General features: G+C 41.0%; 1 protein-coding gene across 1 annotated transcript in view; it reads right to left on the reverse strand.

Moving 5' to 3' along the window:
* Positions 1–22,500, reverse strand: part of LOC128687263 (glucose dehydrogenase [FAD, quinone]-like) — a 69,636-nt gene that overhangs the window by 30,390 nt on the left and 16,746 nt on the right. The window contains exons 2-4 of the mRNA XM_070098365.1: positions 11,989–12,835; positions 11,311–11,513; positions 10,205–10,394 (exon numbers count right to left, since the gene is read on the reverse strand). Of these exons, the coding sequence (XP_069954466.1) occupies positions 10,205–10,394; positions 11,311–11,513; positions 11,989–12,127 (532 nt within the window). The 5' untranslated portion in view covers positions 12,128–12,835. The remainder of the gene's footprint in view (positions 1–10,204; positions 10,395–11,310; positions 11,514–11,988; positions 12,836–22,500) is intronic.

Raw genomic sequence — 22,500 nt, forward strand, 5'->3', positions numbered from 1 at the left:
TACTACTACTACTACTACTACTACTATTGTTGTATGACCCCTATAGGTCTAATAATTTCTTACTGTTTCTACTACTACAATCATTATTACTAAAATAGTCGTAGATTTATCATAAATTATAAAATATACTACAACTACTGTTGCTGCTTCTATTACTACTGTTGCTACCACTACTGATGCTACTGCTACTATTGTTGCTACCACTACTGATGCTACTGCTACTACTGTTGCTACCACTACTGATGCTACTGCTACTATTGTTGACGTATAAACACAATCATTAATTCGGAGGCAGAAAATACAGAGATGTTTCTGAACAAGACATGTACAACACAGGTATCTTCATATGAGAAATATTTCTCCTGAGTGATAAAGCCAGGTGGGCGGGCGAAACATCTCTCAGAGATACCCAGATGGTAGAGACAATAGCAACATGCTGCCAGTCAAGTCCTTGAAAAGAGAAACATAGCTAGCTTTTGTTCCCAAAATGTAATTAACGTATAGAATAGCGTCGCAGGACACTGCCAGTGTTCTACAATGTAACTATCATATAGAATAAAGTGTAGCAACACATTCCAGGTGTTCCCACAATGTAACTATCATACAAAACAGTGTGGCGGTACACTGCGGGTGTTCCCACAATGTAACCATCATACAGAACAGTGTGGAGGTACACTGCGGGTGTTCCCACAATGTAACTATCATACAGAACAGTGTGGCGGTACTCTGCGGGTGCTCCCACAATGTAACTATCATACAAAACAGTGTGGAAATTGCACTGCGGGTATTTCCCACAATGTAACCATCGCCACAGAACAGTGTGGCGGTACAGGTGTTCCCAATGTAACTATCATACAGAACAGTGTGGCGGTACACTGCGGGTGTTCCCACAATGTAACTATCATACAGAACAGTGTGGCGGTACACTGCGGGTGCTACCACAATGTATCTATCATAAAGAACAGTGTGGCGGTACACTGCGGGTGGTCCCACAGTAGTAACTATCATACAAGAACAGTGTGGCAGTACACCAGGTGTTCCCACAATGTAACTATCATACAGAACAGTGTGGCGGTACACTGCGGGTGCTCCCACAATGTAACTATCATACAGAACAGTGTGGCGGTACACTGCGGGTGTTCCCACAATGTAACTATCATACAAAACAGTGTGGCGGTACACTGCGGGTGTTCCCACAATGTAACTATCATACAGAACAGTGTGGCGGTACACTGCGGGTGTTCCCACAATGTAACTTTCATACAAAACAGTGTGGAAATTGCACTGCGGGTGTTCCCCACAATGCTTAACCATCGCCAGAACAGTGTGGCGGTACACTGCGGGTGCTCTGATAGCTTAATCATACAGAACAGTGTGGCGGTACACTGCGGGTGCTCCCACAATGTAACCATCATACAGAACAGTGTGGCGGTACACTGCGGGTGCTCCCACAATGTAACTATCATACAGAACAGTGTGGCGGTACACTGCGGGTGCTCCCACAATGTAACTATCACCTGAAACAGTGTGGCAAATTACCTGCGGGTATCCCCACAATGTAATTATCACACAGAACAGTGGCGGTACACTGCCAGTGCTCCCACAATGTAGAAGTATCATACAAGAACAGTGTGGCAGTACTGCAGGTGCTCCACAAATGTAACAATCATACAGAACAGTGTGGCGGTACACTGCGGTGCTCCCACAGTAGCAACCATCATAAGAACGGTGTGGTACACTGTAGGTGCTCCCGTGTAACTATCATACAGAACAGTGTGGTGGTACACTGCAGGGTGCTCCTCAATGTAACCATCATACAGAACAGTGTGGCGGTACACTGCAGGTGCCTTGCAATGCCATCAGCCACAGAACAGTGTGGCGGTATACTGCGGGTGTTCCCACAATGTAACTATCATACAGAACAGTGTGGCGGTACACTGCGGGTGCTCCCACAATGTAACTATCATACAGAACAGTGTGGTGGTACACTGCGGGTGCTCCCACAATGTAACTATCATACAGAACAGTGTGGTGGTACACTGCGGGTGCTCCCACAATGTAACCATCATACAGAACAATTAATGGCGGTACACTGCGGGTGTTCAAACAATGTAACCATCATACAGAACAGTGTGGCGAGTACACTGTAGGTGCTCCTATGTAACCATCATACAAGTGTGGCGGTATACTGCGGGAGTGTTCCCACAATGTAACTATCGCCGCAGAACAGTGTGGCGGTACACTGCCCGGGTGCTCCCCACAATGTAACTTCTCATACAGAACAGTGTGGTGGTACACTGCGGGTGCTCCCACAATGTAACTATCATACAGAACAGTGTGGGGGTACACTGCGGGTGATCCCACAATGTAACCATCTTTTAAGCAATTAACGGCGGTACACTGCGGGTGTTCCCACAATGTAACCATCATACAGAACAGTGTGGCGGTACACTGCGGGTGCTCCACAGTATGACATCGCCGCAGAACAGTGTGGCGGTACACTGCGGGTGTTCCCACAATGTAACTATCATACAGAACAGTGTGGCGGTACACTGCGGGTGTTCCCACAATGTAACTATCATACAGAACAGTGTGGCGGTACACTGCGGGTGTTCCCACAATGTAACTATCATACCTGAAACAGTGTGGCGGTACACTGCGGGTGTTCCCCTGACCGTAACTATCATACAGAACAGTGTGGCGGTACACTGCAGGAATTGTTCCCACAATGCTAACTATCATACAGAACAGTGTGGCGGTACCAGGTGTTCCACAATGTAACTATCATACAAGAACAGTGTGGCGGTACTGTGGGTGCTCCTGATAGCTATCATACAGAACAGTGTGGTACACTGCGGGTGTTCCACAATGTAACTATCATACAAATTGGTGTGGCGTACACTGCGGGTGCTCCTGATAACTATCATACAGAACAGTGTGGCGGTACACTGCGGGTACAGTAACTATCATACAGAACAGTGTGGCGGTACACTGCGGGTGCTCACAATGTAACTGTCATACAGAACAGTGTGGCATTACACTGCAGGTGCTCCCACAATGTAACTATCGCCACAGAACAGTGTGGCGGTACACTGCGGGTGTTCCCACAATGTAACTATCATACAGAACAGTGTGGCGGTACACTGCGGGTGTTCCCACAATGTAACTATCATACAGAACAGTGTGGCGGTACACTGCGGGTGTTCCCACAATGTAACTATCATACAGAACAGTGTGGCGGTACACTGCGGGTGCTCCCACAATGTAACTATCATACAGAACAGTGTGGCGGTACACTGCGGGTGTTCCCACAATGTAACCATCATACAGAACAGTGTGGCGGTACACTGCGGGTGTTCCCACAATGTAACCATCATACAGAACAGTGTGGCGGTACACTGCGGGTGTTCCCCACAATGTAACTATCATACAGAACAGTGTGGCGGTACACTGCGGGTGTTCCCACAATGTAAGTATCATACAGAGAAAAGTAGCCACGTATTGTGGGTGAACCCACTAATACTCCACAAAAAGTACTTAAAAAAGTCCAACGACTTAGTAACATTGTACAAAGACAGAAAAATTTTTTGTACTTGTAGCTTTTCTCGCATATATATATATATATATATATATATATATATATATATATATATATATATATATATATATATATATATATATTTTTTTTTTTATTTTTTTTTATTATCACACTGGCCGATTCCCACCAAGGCAGGGTGGCCCGAAAAAGAAAAACTTTCACCATCATTCACTCCATCACTGTCTTGCCAGAAGGGTGCTTTACACTACAGTTTTTAAATGCAACATTAACACCCCTCCTTCAGAGTGCAGGCACTGTACTTCCCATCTCCAGGACTCAAGTCCGGCCTGCCGGTTTCCCTGAATCCCTTCATAAATGTTACTTTGCTCACACTCCAACAGCACGTCAAGTATTAGAAGCCATTTGTCTCCATTCACTCTTATCAAACACGCTCACGCATGCCTGCTGGAAGTCAAAGCCTCTATCACACAAAACCTCCTTTACCCCCTCCCTCCAACCCTTCCTAGGCCGACCCCTACCCCCGCCTTCCTTCCACTACAGAATGATACACTCTTGAAGTCATTCTGTTTCGCTCCATTCTCTCTACATGTCCGAACCACCTCAACAACCCTTCCTCAGCCCTCTGGACAACAGTTTTGGTAATCCCACACCTCCTCCTAACTTCCAAACTACGAATTCTCTGCATTATATTCACACAACACATTGCCCTCAGACATGACATCTCCACTGCCTCCAGCCTTCTCCTCGCTGCAACATTCATCACCCATGCTTCACACCCATATAAGAGCGTTGGTAAAACTATACTCTCATACATTCCCCTCTTTGCCTCCAAGGACAAAGTTCTTTGTCTCCACAGACTCCTAAGTGCACCACTCACTCTTTTTCCCTCATCAATTCTATGATTCACCTACTCTTTCATAGACCCATCCGCTGCCCCGTCCACTCCCCAAATATCTGAATACGTTCACCTCCTCAATACTCCCTCCAATCTGATATTCAATCTTTCATCACCTAATCTTTTTGTTATCCTCATAACCCTTACTCTTTCCTGTATTCACCTTTAATTTTCTTCTTTTGCACACCCTACCAAATTCATCCACCAATCTCTGCAACTTCTCTTCAGAATCTCCCAAGAACACAGTGTCATCAGCAAAGAGCAGCTGTGACAACTCCTACTTTGTGTGTGATTCTTTATCTTTTAACTCCACGCCTCTTGCCAAGACCCTCGCATTTACTTCTCTTACAACCCCATCTATAAATATATTAAACAACCACGGTGACATCACACATCCTTGTCTAAGGCCTACTTTTACTGGGAAAAAGAATAGAGAAATTCCAAGCGCTTTCGTGACTACTCACATTATCAAGGAACTATAAAAGTAATGCATCCAAGGAAGGTATATAAGGGGTCTGGCCAACACCTCACTATCAGATCCCACAACAGTTAAACACCTGACGTGCGCCGGCCCAACTGGACAGGTCCTTTGCACAACTCACCCACAAACTATTCTACCCAAGAAAATTTTTTAAAAATTATTATTTGTCCAGTGTATTATTAAATTCTTCCCAAATTCTATTAATTATAAATGGATCTAATTTATATAAACCAAAAGAAATATTCATATTATTGTCAAAACTGCTTTTTATGAAACAAGATTCAATTATATTCCTATCAACCATGGACTTGCTTGATACTACTTTCTCATCTTTTTGAAAATCAATTGGATGGTTAAAATCTCTTACATGAATAAATAGAGCATTGGAATCTTGTCCAGTTCTAATGCTATATTTATGTTGTTATAATCTTAGTTCGAGATTTTTACCAGTTTGACCGTAATAAACTTTATTGCAAATTTTACAAGGAATCTTATAGACACATGCATCAGCATTTTGGGGGGAATTCTTTATCAAAAGTTTTTTTTACTGTATCAAGATTTTTGAATACAACTTTAATATTAAAAGTCTTAAGAAGAGAAGGCACATCAACCAAGTTTTCATGGTAAGGGAGAACCAACATATTTTTAGTTGAATAAGGCTGGTTGTCCCTTTTTGGGTTGTAAAAAGTGTTTCTAGCATCTTTAAAAGATTTATCAATTACATTTCTTGGGTATTTTAAATCATTACCTATTTCATAAATTTTGGATATTTCCTCATCTATGAACTCTGGACTACAAATTCGTAAAGTTCTCAAAAACATTGATGAGAAAACAGACAGTTTGACTCTATCTTGATGTGAAGAATAATAGTGGACATAGAAACAGTTATTTGTAGGTTTTCTGTAAATTTTAAATTTGAATTCATTATTACCCTTAATAATTAAAACATCTAGAAAAGGCAATGAGTTATTTTCTTCAAACTCAACAGTAAAGTTTATAGAATGGGCTAAGCTATTTAATTTTCCAAGGAAATGGTGTATATCTACATTTTTGGGCATAAGACACAAAATATCATCAACATATCTGAACCATTTAGCTCTATTAGGGAGGATTGTGTTAAGCAACCTTGTTTCAAAAAATTCCATGTATAGGTTACTAAGAACAGGTGAAAGAGGATTTCCCATTGCCATACCAAACTTCTGCATCAACAATACAAAGTTTAATAAGTTTAATGATAGTAGGAACTGGCAATTGTAAATCATAGTTAACGAGTTCTTCAGATAAGAAACTTAATAAATCATCAACAGGAACTTTCGTAAACAAGGAAGTAACATCAAAACTAACCATGTTAAAATCATTTAAGTCAGTCAAGGAGCTTAATTTATCAACTAAGTCTATGTTGTTAGAAATTTTGTATATATATATATATATATATATATATATATATATATATATATATATATATATATATATATATATATATATATATATATATAATATATATATATATATATATATATATATAATATATATATGTATATATATGTATATATATGTATATATATATATATGTATATATGTATATATATATATATATATATATATATGTATATATATGTATATATATATGTATATATGTATATATGTATATATATGTATATATGTATATATGTATATATATGTATATAAATGTTGATGAAGATAGGGAAGCTGTGATTTCGTGTATAGGGCAAGGAGGAATAACATCTTGTAGGAGTGAGGAAGAGCCAGTTGTGAGTGTGGGGGAAGTTCGTGAGGCAGTAGGTAAAATGAAAGGGGGTAAGGCAGCCGGGATTGATGGGATAAAGATAGAAATGTTAAAAGCAGGTGGGGATATAGTTTTGGAGTGGTTGGTGCAATTATTTAATAAATGTATGGAAGAGGGTAAGGTACCTAGGGATTGGCAGAGAGCATGCATAGTTCCTTTGTATAAAGGCAAAGGGGATAAAAGAGAGTGCAAAAATTATAGGGGGATAAGTCTGTTGAGTATACCTGGTAAAGTGTATGGTAGAGTTATTATTGAAAGAATTAAAAGTAAGACTGAGAATAGGATAGCAGATGAACAAGGAGGCTTTAGGAAAGGTAGGGGGTGTGTGGACCAGGTGTTTACAGTGAAACATATAAGTGAACAGTATTTAGATAAAGCTAAAGAGGTCTTTGTGGCATTTATGGATTTGGAAAAGGCATATGACAGGGTGGATAGGGGGGCAATGTGGCAGATGTTGCAAGTGTATGGTGTAGGAGGTAGGTTACTGAAAGCAGTGAAGAGTTTTTACGAGGATAGTGAGGCTCAAGTTAGAGTATGTAGGAAAGAGGGAAATTATTTCCCAGTAAAAGTAGGCCTTAGACAGGGATGTGTGATGTCGCCGTGGTTGTTTAATATATTTATAGATGGGGTTGTAAGAGAAGTAAATGCGAGGGTCTTGACAAGAGGCGTGGAGTTAAAAGATAAAGAATCACACATAAAGTGGGAGTTGTCACAGTTGCTCTTTGCTGATGACACTGTGCTCTTGGGAGATTCTGAAGAGAAGTTGCAGAGATTGGTGGATGAATTTGGTAGGGTGTGCAAAAGAAGAAAATTAAAAGTGAATACAGGAAAGAGTAAGGTTATGAGGATAACAAAAAGATTAGGTGATGAAAGATTGGATATCAGATTGGAGGGAGAGAGTATGGAGGAGGTGAATGTATTCAGATATTTGTGAGTGGACGTGTCAGCGGATGGGTCTATGAAGGATGAGGTGAATCATAGAATTGATGAGGGGAAAAGGGTGAGTGGTGCACTTAGGAGTCTGTGGAGACAAAGAACTTTGTCCTTGGAGGCAAAGAGGGGAATGTATGAGAGTATAGTTTTACCAACGCTCTTATATGGGTGTGAAGCATGGGTGATGAATGTTGCAGCGAGGAGAAGGCTGGAGGCAGTGGAGATGTCATGTCTGAGGGCAATGTGTGGTGTGAATATAATGCAGAGAATTCGTAGTTTGGAAGTTAGGAGGAGGTGCGGGATTACCAAAACTGTTGTCCAGAGGGCTGAGGAAGGGTTGTTGAGGTGGTTCGGACATGTAGAGAGAATGGAGCGAAACAGAATGACTTCAAGAGTGTATCAGTCTGTAGTGGAAGGAAGGCGGGGTAGGGGTCGGCCTAGGAAAGGTTGGAGGGAGGGGGTAAAGGAGGTTTTGTGTGCGAGGGGCTTGGACTTCCAGCAGGCATGCGTGAGCGTGTTTGATAGGAGTGAATGGAGACAAATGGTTTTTAATACTTGACGTGCTGTTGGAGTGTGAGCAAAGTAACATTTATGAAGGGATTCAGGGAAACCGGCAGGCCGGACTTGAGTCCTGGAGATGGGAAGTACAGTGCCTGCACTCTGAAGGAGGGGTGTTAATGTTGCAGTTTAAAAACTGTAGTGTAAAGCACCCTTCTGGCAAGACAGTGATGGAGTGAATGATGGTGAAAGTTTTTCTTTTTCGGGCCACCCTGCCTTGGTGGGAATCGGCCAGTGTGATAATAAAAAAAAATAAATATATATATATATATATATATACAACCAGGAAGGAAATAACTGCGTGTCATCTCACACTTACCAGACGTCCTCACTCTTTAATGTACATAACACGAACTCTAACTGGCTGACTTAAAGAAAAATAATGATAATTTTTAAAGGGGTGGACCGGTAAGTCAGCGGAAGGCCTCGGTCAGTGACCAAAAGTTCCAGCTGTGGGTCATTATATCACTAAGACCAGCGACGGGGAACACTTGTGATGTTTCCTGACAAAACTTACCTAACCTAACCTGGTTGACTTAAAGTTAGCCTGATTATCCTAGTGACCCACTTTTAGATTCAACTGTTTTGTAGTTTTTTTTTTTTTTGGTATCCCGGAAGGGTTACCGTTAAGTGCATATCTGATATTTTTATCCCTTACTCCAAGGTTTTTGTGATTGTCTTTTTTGATTGGTTTTAAATTCTCAGCGTTGGTGTACTGTGGACGTGGAAAGGTTCTCACAACTAGTCCCTCCTGCAAGTGCCCCAGGATCAGTTTTATTTAGACTCATCCAAAGAGTTTATCCAATAACTCTTCAGATCAAAAAAATATTTTTTTTATAAAGTAGACCATAACATCCTACTCCTTAAACAAAAACATAACGCCACTCCTAAGTACAACCCTGCCTCTACGACGTACTCCAGCACGTAGCTGTTAGTACCACTACTTCATCTAGTCAATCCATCAACATATGGGTACCACAAGGCAGCGTCTTAAGACCAATTCTTATTTCTCTTTTGACCTACCAGACACATCTCAAACAAGTTTATTCTTGGGCGACACTACCTACGCTATTTCCAGTCCATACTGTTACTGTTGAATTACGAATGGTATCAACTTGGCTGACGACGGATACATTAACGCTCAATGTTAATAAGATCTCATCTGCATAGAGTTTGGGACAATTCTAAAAAAAATATCAGCCAACAATGACTAATAATACACACATATGAATCCTGGTACTGGAAGACTGATGCCTGGATCTGCAAGCAGCGTTTCACATTGTTATCTTCACCGCATCAGGCTGTACTAAATCAATAGTTTCTCTTGCTATCTAAGGTATGACGAGATCTCTTCTGTATATCCCTAACCCGTTAACTCACGACCCTCCGTCTACGACTGCCTCAGTAGCGGGGTTTTGTTCGTCAGGAAAAACAGGTGGTTCCTAAAACGGGTCTTAGATGATGAAAAAAGACCTCTTAAGTTCTTAAGAATGCGCTGGCCTACCCCAGTCAGTCTACCTGGCAGTAGCCAGAGGCGATAGTCCCTCATGGGTATACTAAGCTTGGATGAAGCTCCAGCTTCTACAGCTTAGTTTATACATTAATAAAATTTACAAATTCTACCAACTCGAAGCCCTAATGTAGAAAATAAAAAGTAAAGCCACTGGCTATTTTAAGGCCAAGCCTTAAGGAATCTTCCACCCTACCTCCTCCAGGAAAAGAAGAAGAAGAAGAAGAAGAAGAAGAAGAAGAAGAAGAAGAAGAAGAAGAAGAAGAAGAAGAAGAAGAAGAAGAATTAGAAGATTTTAATTTAGAGGGATATAGGAAGTCACTCACAGGTACCCGGGATCCTCTTTACTGCTAGACAAACAGGAGCAGCTAGTATTAGGAGACTCGTGCATTATATTTTCCTCATTTCACCACCAACAAACTTCACTGGCATCACCTGCAGCCAAGAACATCCCTTCTTACCGGTAGCAGCGTGACGAGTTCCCCTATAGTCCTCTGACTTCTTGAAATAAGGCAAGACAGAGGCATAGTCCCAGCCTGGGTTACCCATCGCTGCCCAGTTGTCGAAGTCCTTTCTGTGACCCCTCACGTACATCATGAAGTTGATGGTTGATGTCCCCCCGACCACCTTACCGCGGTTGATGATGATTGACTGCAAGTAGAGATTCGCTTCATAATAGTCAATTAATTAGATAATGGGGTTAGAAGCCTATTAACTACACGAGGGTCATTAACATGTCGCCAATTCACCGAAAACCAAGAATATATACTTTAATATCTAAAATAGCAATTAATTAATGTAAACTCCCAGCGTATATACACCGAGAGTATATATCCTGTGTCTTACAAATTATGGTAATGAAATTAAAATATATCCTCATAAACGACAGGATAAATTCATAGTAAAAAAACATTAACTTGAAAGGGTCATATAACATCAGTGTTACATAAGAGAGAATTTTAATTCAGTGGAGGAAAAAAGGGAAAGGACGAGGTAAACCATATAAATGACGAAGGGAAAAAGGTGGGTGGTGGAGTGAGGTATCTGTGGAGACAAAGAACGTTATCCATGGAAGTAAATGGTATAAAATAGTGACACAATGGTGAAATAAACACATAAGCAGTATATGATCTTTTATTGACAACGTTTCGCTCACACAGTGGGCTTTATCAAGTCACAAACTGCTTATACAGCTAGTGTGTTTATTTTTACTGCTTGTGTGTTTATTTTTTCAACGTTATCCGTGGAGGAGGCGTAGAAGTGTACCTTAATGCTGACGAAGGCCTCTTGATCGAAAAGAATTGTAACTCTTCTCTTAAATCAAACTTAACTACCTCCTAAGCTTTGCGCCTTTTTTTTTTTTTTACTTTTGAACTTCTGTTAGTCTAACTCTAAACAGTTATAACCATATCTATTCCTATAATGATCCCTTAATGGCCCTTTGAAAGACCTTCCTTTCTGCCCTGATCCTGGAAGCCCCTGAGTTAGCCTAACTCTCAATAGTTATAACCAGATCAATTCCTACAATGATCCCTTAATGGCCCTTTGAACGACCCTCCTTTCTCACCTGGTCCTGGAAGCCCCTGAGTCCGTGCTTCTGTCTAGTACTCTTGAAGTTCCAGTCAGCGTCCCCTTGCAGGAGCACTGAGAAGAGTGCTGGAACGTGACTCTCTGGAGGAGGCTGGCCTCCACTCTCCAGCAGGAGCACCCTCCATCCAGGCACCTCAGAGAGGCGTGCTGCCACCGCCGCCCCTGCTGACCCTGCCCCTACTACAGCAGCAGCAGGAGCAATATTAGTGATAGTTGCGGAAGTTAAAGGAATCATCATTCAGAGATGCTTTAAGCAGGAATGAAACTATTTCTAAAAACCCCACAAGGAAGTTGCGCCCACAACAAAGCCTTATCAAATACATTTCACACACATTTGGGCTTTATCTAGCATGTTTCGCTCAGAGTGAAATCTCTTCAAGTATGTGACAAACGTCAGAAATAAAGTTTTGGCTCTACTTAAGGTGTCTTTTAAATTACGAACATTATTAAAAGTATTAAAACAAAATGGCTACAAGTGGTGTAATACAAAGAATACATTCATAAAAAAAGAAAAGGTCAAAAAGATGGCTTGAAAAGGCTCGCTCTTGAGCGAAACATTACGCAAAAAAGACTTTTCTAGTGGTAATGCTGGTTTCTGCGGCGCTTGGGCCTTTCCATACCTATTCCTGAAGCTGTGTATTGAAAGTATACTTACTGACAATGAAGTCGTAGTATGTGCCGAGTCTCTGAGATGAGTCGTAGTTATGGTTGCCTACTTCCCTGATGACTATCAGCAGAAGCAGGCGCAGCAGGGACACAGGCAGGAGCCACGTACCACGGAAGGTCATTCTCATTTAGCTAGAGGGGAGAGAGAGAGAGAGAGAGAGAGAGAGAGAGAGAGAGAGAGAGAGAGAGAGAGAGAGAGAGAGAGAGAGAGAGAGAGAGAGAGAGAGAGAGAGGCTAAAGAATCGATAACACTTTTGCGCCTTCTACAGTTAGGGGCTAAAAGAAAGTAATTCTGTCAACAGTGTTGTGGCAGGTGTGGACCCAGAACAGGCTGTCCACACACAACAACATGTGGTAGCACTTCCCCAAGTCCAGACAACAACAGGTGGCAGCGCTTCCCTAGGTCCACACAACAGGTGGTAGCACTTCCCCAGGTCTACACAACAACAGGTGGCAGCACTTCCCCCAGTCCACACAACAACAGGTGGTAACACTTCCCCAGGTCCACACAACAACAGGTGGCAGCACTTCCCCTGGTCCACACACAACAGGTGGTAGCACCTCCCCGGGTCCACAACATCAGCTAAGGATGCAAAGTTTGGGGGCACTGAAGCGTCTGTCGTCCAGAGCATCTAACACACAGAGTGTTGACTGAGAATACATTGTATAACTACGAGTTCTTCCATGTATAACACAACCCATGTTAATAAATCTGTCCTACAACTGTATCTCCGTGGAACATAACCTTACATCCTTGTATTGTTGTATCACTACCCGTCAGCAACACCCTCTCTGAGTGTAGTGTGTTGAGGTTTTACAGATGCTTCCCCTTGTATCTGAAAAAGAGAAAATGGTTTTCAAACAAAAGAAAATGGATTTAAAATGAGAAATGAGTTGAAAAAATGAGAAAAATGGGCTTAAAATAAGAAAAAAATGGGTTAATAATTTCACGCATAATTAGTTTAATAGTTCAAATATTTTGTTTGATGGGTAAGCAGTTTTGGCAAAAGTTTTCTTATTGTTAATGGTATTTTGTTTTTTTCAATTGTGACTTGACAATAGTCCGGCATGGACAGAAACATCATAAGAATCCTCTCCAAAGTGACAGTTTTTGGAGAATCATAGAATCACACACACACACACACACACACACACACACACACACACACACACATATATAAATACATATATATATATATATATATATATATATATATATATATATATATATATATATATATATATATATATATATATATATATATATAAACACTGATCTCTGGCTGAAGGAGACTCGAACCTACGAACCAGCTTGCGCAAGCTGGACGCCAAGGTATTTTCCAGTGTGGTGAGAATGGTATAGTACTGTGTACCTTGTTCCAAGGTTCGTAGGTTCGAGTCTCCTTCACCCAGAGATCAGTGTTTGTGTATATTTCGCCTGCTCTTGCTAATTCCTTGTATATATATATATATATATATATATATATATATATATATATATATATATATATATATATGCAAAAAATCGCGAACAAGCGATGCAAGATTCGAAACAACCACAGGAGGGAGTTGAAAGATAGCTCTAGGACTTTTGTGTTGCAATCAACACATCAGGAGCTTGTAATGCTGCAGAAAAGAGCATGATATCCGAGGAAACACATTCAGAGTGAACATTTTGGGTAAAATCTAGCAAAAACGCCCACTCTGAACGCGTTAGCTGTGATTTCATCCTCTTTTCTGCAACACTGCAAGCTTCTGATGATCTTTCGACTGCAACACAAAAGGCCTATAACTATCTTTCCACTCCCAGATTGCTATTTTGCATGTTAAGTATGTTTTTTTTAAACATTTTGCCCTTATTCAAGCAGCAGATACCTTGGGTGTTAGCTGACTGTTCTGGGTGGCATCCTGGGGGAATCAAGACACCACATTTTAAATTAGCCACAATAAAGGGCTTTCATGGGACATATACTGGGTTATTAACCGTCCAGGTTAATAATCCGAATATCTTTTCCTACTATTCGTTCACCACATTCTCCTCACACACTCAAGAGCTGCACTCACCACACCAGCCACTAGCTGTCCAGGTACAGATAGGTTCGCCAGGACGGGTCCTGCCCTGGGTCTTCGTCCATGCGGGACTCAGCATCTGGTTGTCCACCAGAGATATCCACACGCACCTGTCCTTACCTGACCTTCCTGCAACCAGAGGTTTCTCCATGCACCCCAGTAATAACCCAAGGGGCATACCTTTCTCAGAACTGACTGCCGCTGTACAGTTTTCAAGGACTAAGGAATCCATTTCTTCTGAAATTGATGAGCTATAGCGAAGTAGCATACTAAGATATGTTGTTGGTAGCCTAATACTCTGCTCCCCTTCCCATCATCCCTCTCCCTCTCTGTACCCCTTTCCTCTCACCCTTCTCTTCCTCCCTTTCACTTTTCTCTCGCCACCCTCCTGAAGATAGCCGGGAAACGCCTGGCGTACGACAGGAAGTTCTAGGAACAAAAGCCGTTTTTTTTTTTAACCACGCAGTAGGGACGAGGCAATGGTGTTAATTAATGTAACGGGGATTTCAAGTTAAAGGGGAAATACCACTTCTATGGTAACAGTTAGCCCTTTAGAGGATATAAAACACCGGTTTGACAATAGGCACCCATTTCAAAGGCTCTAAGAAAACAATTTTTTCTTTAGTTACCCCTTTAAAGAAAACATAATTTAGTAATAGTTACCCCTTCGAAAACTCTAATAAAACACTAAATTAGTAATAGTTAACCCTTCAAGGGTGTGAAAATAAAATACTGGTTTAAAAATAATTACCCCTTCAAGGACGGGTGAGAAGGTGCCTTGATGCTAGTGAAGAACCCTTAATGCAAGGAACTGATGTTACCCTCACTTTCCTCGGATCAAACATGACTGCCTCCCATTAACTTCGAATTCATGCATATAATCTCAAAACAGCTGTGCAGAAGCATATACAGGTTTCTCATAATACGCAAGAGAACTTTCTCTCCAGTTTGGGACTCAGTCGAAATATAAAGTTGTTTACGCTAACAATTACGCAGTAAACAGGTGATTTCAGAATATGCAAAACAACCACTGTGAAAGAATAGAGAAATTCCAAATGCTTTCGTGACTACTCACATTATCAAGGAACAATGAAAGTAAAGGATCAAAGGAAGGTATATAAAGGGTCTAGCCCACACCTCACTATCAAAAGAGAACACTGCAGCAGGTCCGCTGGCCCAACTAGACAGGTCCTTCACATAACCCACCAACAAACTATTCTACCCAAGAAATAAGAATTTTAAAAATTATTATTTGTCCAATGTACTATTAAATTCTTCCCAAATTATATTAATTATAAATGGATCTAATTTATATAAACCAAAGGAAATATTCATATTATTGTCAAAACTGCCTTTTATGAAACAAGATTCAATTATATATATATATATATATATATATATATATATATATATATATATATATATATATATATATATATATATATATATATATATAATATATATATATATATATATATATATATATATATATATATATATATATATATATATATATATATATATATATATACTAAGAAAGAGTATTGAGGAGAGTTCTGGAAATGAGTTATGCAAACAGCGGAGGGTGTAACCCGGATTGAATGGAAGAACAGGAAGACATTATGGTTACTGGAATGTCGGGTATTGGTTAGGTGGTGGGATGTCCTGGCTGGGGGAGAGGCAGAGTAGCCAGCTGTCTGGGTACAATAAGAAATACACATGTAGCCTCTTTATTATGGATCCAGGGGGGTAAAAAGTCACAGGGAAAAAAGGCCACAGGACAAGTTACAGAAAAAAGTCGCAACCTATGGTGTTTAAAAAAAATGTGACTTTCTTTAAACTATACCACGGGCGGGATTTGAACCCGCGGTCAGAGAGTCTCTGACCGCGGGTTCAAATCCCGCCCGTGGTATCGTTTGTTTGCAATCGTGTCAGTACGATTTCGTGAGTCGTGACTTTCTTTCCTAGCCAAAATTGTAACTTATTTTCTGTGACTTTTTCCCCGGACTCCTGCTTCGGTGAATGAATAATTGTATGAACGAGGCAGTGAATTACATCGTATTCACGGGTCATCCATACGACTAAGACCTGTGTCAGGAGACAGGTCTTGTTACCTGACGAATATCATAACAAAAATACGTTGCATATACTCTGAGTATATATACCTATCTTGATGTGTATACAGTGAGAGCAGCAGTGTAAATATACCGAAATGTATATATCTCAGTATATATGTACACTTCAAAGTTTACTTTAATCACTATTATAGGGATTAAAGTAGGTCTGACTGGTGGTATACAGGTAACGTGCAGCCTTAATGACCCAGGTAAACCAGCCCACCAGGGCTGAGGAAATTAGGTTACTACCTGTCTGAATGAATGGCGATGAATTTCCTACATAACTCTGACAGAACTGGATAAATAAATGATTGGATAAACAAAAAACTGGATAAATAAACAAAAGCCTGGATAAAGAAAAACTTGGATAAAGAAAATCCTGGATAAAAACAAAAGCCTGGATAAACAAAAGCCTGGACAAACAAAAGGCTGAATAAACAATAGCTCATCGACACCATGCCCAGCCCTTCTAGGGTAGGGTAGGTCCCTGAGCCAGAGCTTGCAGCTCACAAGACTGTCATTCCCATTAGCCCCCTTGGGGCGGGGATGGCAGACCAGAGAGGCCTAGCTTGTGGCTAGGCCTGGGGACAGTTGGTCCCAAAGATGAGGGGTTACTTGTACCTCCTCCCATGGGAGACTTAGGTCTCAGACACTCCCTAAAGAGGGAGCCAAGGCCGGGCTACCTCTTGGACAAGGCCCGGGCCGGGAGAATACCGGCGAATCTTTAATAATAATAATAATAACAAAAGCTAAATAATCTCTTTGATAAAAATTAAAACATTTAGGTAGTAATCAAGAGACAGATAAAAGAGAAAGGAATAAGAAGAGAGAAAAAAAGGATAAGAACTTAAAGGTTGTGTCTTAATTATAGACGACCTCAAATGGCTTATTTCAGGTATAAAAAAATTGGATTGGAGAAAAGAATAGGCCTACTTCTAAATCTAAATCAGATGAGGTTACTGCCAGGACGGGCACTGGCCCGGCAGTGGCTCACAAACGAGTGTCGAAGTGTTTGTACATCTGACCTTTTTTTTGGGTTATCCCTAGGTAATTTACGTTACATAATTTACGTTACATATGAATGATAATTTGACGGTATGGATCCCGGCTCGGGTCTCTCTGACTGTTAGTGCCAAAGGAATGTTTACCATTTTTAACCCGTTCTCTATCTCTGATTTGACTCAAGAATATATAAATCAATAATTATACCAGTCAGGGCGAAAATAAATTATGAAATATCAGTGCCAGTAGTGATATGGTCCTCAAATAACTAAATACATTGAATCCAAACAAATCACCGGGAAAACAAACCATACCACGGGCGGGACTTGAACCCGCGGTCAGAGAGTCTCAAAACTCCAGACGGTTTGTTTGCAATCGTGTCATTACGATTTCGTGAGTCATGTTGACGGCAGTGAGGGGACTTGAGCTAGAGTTCGTCACGGCCACGCTAGCTGGAGATTCGTCTGTAAAAACTTGCATTTGTGGTCACAGTGGTGCCTATGCTAACCCTCCTATGGTGTAGAAATATACCTAGTTGGACGAATCTTATTGTGGCTAGCTGGTCCAGTGGCTAACGCGACGGGCTGGAGTTTTGAGACTCTCTGACCGCGGGTTCAAGTCCCGCCCGTGGTATGGTTTGTTTGCAATCGTGTCATTACGATTTCGTGAGTCAAATCACTGGGACCTGGTCACACACGGAGGATCCGGGTTCGATTCCCGGCAGGGTAGAAGCACTTCGAGGCGTTTCTTTACACCTATTGTCCTGTTCACCTAGCAGCAAGTAGGTACCTGGGTGTTAGTCGTCTGGTGTAGGTCGCATCCTGGGGGACAAGATTGAGGACCCCAATAGAAATAATGTAGACAGTCCTCGATGACGCACTGCCTTTCCTAGGTGGTTAGCTAACCCTTCGGGGTTAAAAATCCGAAAGAAATCTTATCTTATCGAAAAGACTGTAAGGGGGAACTTAGCAAACCATTAGGTAATCTTTTCAATAAATCGTAAAAGAGGGAATCGTGTCAGAAAAGTGGGAAAAAGGTAAATAGGATACCAGTTTAAAAATTAATAAAAGGGGGGGGGGGTTGCCCATTTCAAATGACCCTTTCCTTAGTTACAATTCAGAGATATTGAAAATTTGGAGCCGATCGGATGAAGCATTCTCAAGCTAAAATAAAGCTTCGCGAAACTAAAATAAAATGTCAATTCTTTAAAGTTACCCCTTCGGGAATTGCTAATAACAACAAGGGGAAACTAATAAAATTATAATTTAATTAGTAAACATTACGAGAAAAAGATGAGTGAAGGGGAATTTAAAAATAATTCTGCAAAGAAAAATAAGAGAGGAGAAGGAATGACTTGAAAATAATTTAACAAATAAACAACTAGGGGTAAAAAGTACATATTAATGAAAGGGGAGTAACCAGGCATTAGAAAGTGTGGAAATGGCAAGGCGGGTCTGAAAGACGCGCAGAGAAACCTGCAACTGTATCAAGACAGGGAAAAGACGGAGAGGAAGAAGATGGGGAGGAAGAAGATGGGGAGGAAGAAGATGGGGAGGAAGAAGATGGGGAGGAAGAAGATGGGGAGGAAGAAGATGGGGAGGAAGAAGATGGGGAGGAAGAAGATGGGGAGGAAGAAGTAGATGAAGAAGATAAAGAGGGGCAATTATTATCTGAAAAGATGGTTATTATTATTATTATTAAAGATTCGCCGGCATTCTCCCGGCCCGGGCCTTTTCCAAGTGGTGGCCCGGCCTTGACTCCCTCTTTAGGGAGTGTCTGAGACCTAAGTCTCCCATGGGAGGAGGCACAAGTACCTCCTCATCTTTGGGACCAACTGTCCCCAGGCCTAGCCACAAGCTAGGCCTCTCTGGTCTGCCATCCCCGTCCCAAGGGAGCTAATGGGAATGACAGTCTTATGAGCTAAAAGCTCCGGCTCAGGCACCTACCCTACCCTAGAAGGGCTGGGCATGGTGTCGATCGAAAAGATGGAATAATCTGCAACATGCATGATAATACGAAAACATACGCAAGGATAGTGATTCAGTATGTGTGTATGTGTTATATATATATATATATATATATATATATATATATATATATATATATATATTATATATATATATATATATATATATATATATATATATATATATATATATATATATATATAATTTTTCTTGAACAAGTCGGCCGTCTCCCACCGAGGCAGGGTGACCCAAAAAGAAAGAAAAATCCCCAAAAAGAAAATACTTTCATCATTCAACACTTTCATCTCACTCACACATAATCACTGTTTTTGCAGAGGTTCCCAGATACAACAGTTTAGAAGCATATAAAACATATCCCTCCAAACTGCCAATATATCAAGCCCCTCCCTTAAAGTGCAGACAACATTGTACTTCCCATTTCCAGGACTCAAGTCCGGTTATATAAAAATAACCGGTTTCCCTGAATCCCTTCACTAAATATTACCCTGCTCACACTCCAACAGCTCGTCAGATTCCAAAAACAATCCGTCTCCATTCACTCCTAACACGCACACGCACGTTTGCTGGAAGTCCAAGCCCCTCGCCCACAAAACCTCCTTTATCCCCTCCCTCCAACCTTTTCGAGGACGACCCCTACCCCGCCTTCCTTCCCCTACAGATTTATACGCTCGCCATGTCATTCTACTTTGATCCATTCTCTCTAAATGACCAAACCACCTCAACAAACCCTCTTCTGCCCTCTGACTAACACTTTTATTAACTCCACACCTTCTCCTAATTTCCACACTCCGAATTTTCTGCATAATATTTACACCACACATTGCCCTTAGACAGGACATCTCCACTGCCTCCAACCGTCTCCTCGCTGCAGCATTCACAACCCAAGCTTCACACCCATATAAGAGTGTTGGTACCACTATACTTTCATACATTCCCTTCTTTGCCTCCATAGATAACATTTTTTTTTGTCTCCACAGATACCTCAACTCACCACTCACCTTTTTTCCTTCATCAATTTTATGGTTATCCTCATCCTTCTTAAACCCATCTGCTGACACGTCAACTCAAAATATCTGAAAACATTCACTTCTTCCATACTTCTTCTCTGCAATGTGATATCTAATTTGTCTTTATCTAAATCATTTGATACCCTTATCACCTTACTCTTATCTATGTTTGCTTTCAACTTTCTGCCTTTACACATCCTCCCAAACTCTTTAGAATCTCCCATAAACACAGTATCATCAGCAAAACGTAACTGTATTTGATTCCCCATAATTTAATCCCACCCCTCTCCCGAACACCCTAGCATTCACTTCTTTTACAACCCCATCTATAAATATATTAAACAACCATGGTGACATTACACATCCCTGTCTAAGACCTACTTTTACTGGGAAGTAGTCTCCCTCTCTTCCACACACTAACCTGAGCCTCACTATCCTCATAAAAACTCTTTACAGCATTTAATAACTTACCACCTATTCCATATACTTGCAGCATCTGCCACATTGTTCCCCTATCCACTCTATCATATGCCTTTTCTAAATCCATAAATGCAATAAAAACTTCCCTACCTTTATCTAAATACTGTTCACATATATGCTTCAATGTAAACACTTGATCTACACATCCCCTACCCACTCTGAAACCTCCTTGCTCATCCGCAATTCTACATTCTGTCTTACCTCCAATTCTTTCAATAAAAAACCTACCGTACACTTTTCCTGGTCTACTCCTGGAGTTTACCTGGAGAGGGTTTCGGGGGTCAACGCCCCCGCGGCCTGGTCTGAGACCAGGCCTCATGGTGGATAAGGGTCTGATCAACTAGGCTGTTACTGCTGGCCGAACGCAAACTAACGTACGAACCACAGCCCGGCTGGTCAGATACTAACTTTAGGTGACTGTCCAGTGCCTTCTTGAAGACAGCCAGGGGTCTATTGGTAATCGCCATTATGTATGCTGGGAGGCAACTGAACAGTCTTGGGCCCCGGACACTTATTGTGTTGTCTCTCAGTGTACCCATGGCACCCCTGCTTTTCATCGGAGGAATGCTGCATCTCCTGCCGAGTCTTTTGCTTTCATAGGGAGTGATTTTCGTGTGCAGGTTTGGTACCAGTCCCTCCAGGACATTATAAGTGTATATTATCACGTGTCTCTCTCGCCTGCGTTCGAGGAAATATAGATCAAGGATCTTCAATCGTTCCCAGCAGTTTAGGTGCCTTATCGTACTTATGTGTGCCGTGAAAATTCTTTGTACACTTTGTATGCAGTAAACTTAATCCCCTATATTTTTTACAATCTCTTTTGTCCCCTTTCCCTTTATATAAAGGAACTAAACATGCTCTCTGCCAATCCCTAGGTACCTTCCCCTCTTTCATACATTTATTAAACAAAAATACCAACCACCCCAACACTATGTTCCTCCCTGCTTTTAACATTGCTTTTAACATTGCCGCCTCCTTTTCTTCGTCGACATTTAAAAGTTCCTCAAAATATTCTCGCCATCTACCCAATATCTCCATCTCCCCATCTACTAACTCCTCTACTTTGTTTTTAACTGACATATCCATTCGTTCCCTAGGCTTTCTTAACTTGTTCATGTCACTGCAAATTTTTTTCTTATTTTCATTAAAATTTCTTGACAGTGCCTCTCCCACTCTATCATCTGCTCTCCTTTTGCACTCTCTCACCACTCTCTTCACCTTTCTTTTACTCTCCATATACTCTGCTCTTCTTATAACACTTCTGCTTTGTAAATACCTCTCATAAGCTAACTTTTTCTCTTTTATCACACCCTTTACTTCATCATTCCACCAATCACTCCTCTTTCCTCCTGCCCCCACCCTCCTATAACCACAAACTTCTGCCCCATATTCTAATACTGCATTTTTAAAACTATTCCAACCCTCCTCAACCCCCCCACTACTTATACTTGCGCTATCCCATCTTTCTGCCAATGGTTGTTTATATCTCACCCTAATTTTCACCTCTCACGTACTTGCTGTTGCCATTTTCCTTTTGTCCCATCTACCTCTTACTCTAACTGTAGTTACAACTAAATAATGATCTGATATATCAGTTGCCCCTCTATAAACATGTATATCCTGGAGCCTACCCATCAACCTTTTATCCACCAATACATAATCTAACAAACTACTTTCATTACGTGCTACATTATACCTTGTATATTTATTTATCCTCTTTTCCATAAAAAATGCATTACTTATTACCAAACCTCTTTCTACACATAGCTCAATTAAAGGCTCCCCATTTTCATTTACCCCTGGCACCCCAAATTTACCTACTACTCCCTCCACAACA

This window comes from Cherax quadricarinatus, chromosome 62 (genome assembly GCF_038502225.1).
Source record: "Cherax quadricarinatus isolate ZL_2023a chromosome 62, ASM3850222v1, whole genome shotgun sequence".
In the NCBI taxonomy this organism is placed as follows: Eukaryota; Metazoa; Arthropoda; class Malacostraca; order Decapoda; family Parastacidae; genus Cherax; species Cherax quadricarinatus.